At 29.7% G+C, this 2,879-nt stretch overlaps 1 protein-coding gene across 1 annotated transcript; it reads right to left on the bottom strand.

Annotated features, from left to right (window-relative positions):
* Positions 1–87: 87 nt before the first annotated feature.
* On the bottom strand, positions 88–856 carry LOC124918092 (1,4-dihydroxy-2-naphthoyl-CoA synthase, peroxisomal-like; the record flags this gene model as incomplete). Its single annotated transcript, XM_047458345.1, has 4 exons — positions 608–856; positions 418–540; positions 202–303; positions 88–126 (listed from the first exon to the last, which is right to left on the bottom strand). Coding segments are annotated over exons 1-4 (513 nt in total), but the record flags the coding sequence as incomplete, so codon positions are not given.
* Positions 857–2,879: the final 2,023 nt, after the last annotated feature.

The raw sequence follows: 2,879 nt of genomic DNA on the forward strand, positions 1-2,879 counted from the left end.
ATAGCCAGCAACCTTGAAGAAAAGTAAACATTATATTTGGATGAACTCATAAAAACAAGATAAATCAATATTAAGATGATGAATTACCATAGCAATGATGGGTTTTGGGCAACGTTTCATTACAATCTGCATCATATTAACAATCAAGAGATTAAGTTAGTTCAATACCATACTTTAATGAGTTTGATATATCATATTTACCTGAAAATCTAGAACATTGAGTCTGCCAAAGCTGTCATGATCCACATAACCTTCCTTCCCTCTCATTTTCTGATCCCCACCACTGCAAAATGCCTCATTGCCCTGTTTTAGAAGAATTTCAGTTTTGTTTGTTTAAGGAATGGGAAACTCAACTGTTCATCTCATAATCTTGTCTCAAGAACATTCAATGGGCTATTCATATATATATGTAAATACCTTTCCGGTTAAAATGATAACTCCAATGGTAATATCGTCTCTTGCATCGTTCAAAGCACGAGTAAGCTCCTTAATCGTTTGGGGACGGAAAGCATTTCTCCTCTCCGGTCTGTTAATAGTGAGCTACAGAAATAAACCGCAGCAAATCAGCAAATGAATGTGTATATTATTATTCCGATCGATCAAATACCTTTGCAATTCCTTCACCGACAGCTTTCTCGTAGATAATGTCGGTCCATTGTTTGCCGACTTCGTCGGTCGGGATGTTCTTCCAGACAGGTTTGTGAGTCGGGACTTGGCCGTGAACACGATTGTAACTATCGTTCGTCACAGAAATGCACCTCTGATGACCGATGAAGCCGCCAGTGCTGGGAGGGGCGGGGACTGATGAGTCCATATGGCCGGAGATTGAATCCAATCTTCTTTGAGCGTTCTCCATTTCTGTGTTGAATTTTGTTGAAGGTAGAGAGAGAACTGGAGAATGGAGCGGGTGCTAGATGAGAGATTTGGATGGGATTATTATAAGAGAAGGACGCAAGAGTGAGCTGTGTGCATGACCACGCAGCCATGGAGAATCGGATATGACTTCAATTGTCCGAATTTCAACAACAGTCCGCCATAACCATATTTTTCAAAACAATAATTTAGTTAGGTATGGAAAATAAGTTGAGGGAGATGATGAAAAGGATATTCAGAAATTGCTATTTATTTATATTCATTTAGTTTTTAGTTTAAGATTTTTTTTCTTTAAATAATGTGATTTTTATAACGGTTAAAAATAAAATAATTATTATTTTTTAGATTGAATATATATAGAAATTCATAAATTAATATTCGATTATTCAATAAACTCTCTAAGATAATATTTTTGGTCGGTCCCGACTCGGAGATAGAGTGCTAAATTAATAATTCGCTAAAATTATAAGATAATACATTTTTGATAATTTATTTAGACCCCATATAAAATATAAATTAATAATTCTTTATATATAATATATTACATGAATGATTTATGAAGGTTTCTTGAAAAATGACTCAATTGTCTTTTGTTTTTTGTTGAAATCAATTTACCCTTGAATGTCGTCTCTAATTTTCCTTAGCATGATAAGAACTTCTGGTGTTGTTTTCTCAAAGTTAAAAAAAAATTGTTCAATGTGATTTCCGTTTTAATAGTTTCGTTTCGCGAAGGGGCTCCATTGTAGAACTTTCATCATCTTCTTCATCGATATCATCTTTATTAATTCCAACTAAGTATTTTAGTATAAATTAATAAAATATTAATTAATATATAAATTAATAATTATTAATTTATCAATTAATTAATAACTCTTTTAATTAATAAATTTTGGTCGTTCCAAGTTTATTTTTTTATAGAGTTTTTACTGTATATATTTTTAAAATTAAGGATACCATCATAACACTTCACAGCCATGTCGCCGTGACTTTTTTTTGTCTTTTAAGTCACTTTTACTACTGGGCTACTTTGGTGGATGTAATTTATGATTTTTTTTTAATTTAATACATTTAAAAAAAATACAATTATCATTAATTCAAATAAAGAGTTACATTTATAAAAAAATAACTAAATATAAAATTTAGATGTTAAATAATATTAGGAAAATTCACGTGCGATGCACATATACAAAATATAAATAAAATAAATTTAATAAAAAATTAATAATAATATGTATTCAATGTTTAAAATTCTTAATAAATCACGAATATTATATATATTAAAATAAAAAATAGAACGCTCTCATTTCACATTTTATTCATTTCGGTAAAACAACTTATTTTCTCACATATCCCATCACATATTTTTTCCGAATGAACCTCTTATTTCGTGACCTAACACTTTCACTTTGGTCAATCAAATATTTGATTCATATTTTTTTAACCACTTTTAATTGATACTGACATATTATATCTTAGTAAACCACATCACAATCACACTTAGTTAAATGTTGTACTTGTTTTGTTAGGTTGCAAGTTCGAAACATACATATAATATTTTTAATTTTATTTTTAACCGTTTTAAATTTATGGGGTTAACCCACAATCAGACTCAAGTATCCATTTACTCTCACATATATATCTAAATGAACCACAACTCTCGACCCGGCAATGCGAACACTTTAAAAATTAAGCATTATTAAATATATATATATATATAAATTACTTAGTTAAAAATTTGAACTTATATTATTAAAATGTCGCGCGTTCATCTAATTTGGTGTTAATTTAAAATATAAAGTGTTATTAGCCTAGTTGGTTAAAGGGTTGTACTTTTTTTGTTAGGTTACAAGTTTGAAACATACATATAGCATTTTTAATTTTATTTTTAACCGTTTTAAGTTTATGAGCGAGTCAACCCACATTACGACCCAAATATCCACTTACTCTCACATATATATTCAAATTAACCACAACTCTCGACCCAGAAATCTTGACACTTTAAAAAT

The sequence above is a fragment of the Impatiens glandulifera genome, unplaced genomic scaffold (assembly GCF_907164915.1).
Source record: "Impatiens glandulifera unplaced genomic scaffold, dImpGla2.1, whole genome shotgun sequence".
Classification (NCBI taxonomy): Eukaryota; Viridiplantae; Streptophyta; class Magnoliopsida; order Ericales; family Balsaminaceae; genus Impatiens; species Impatiens glandulifera.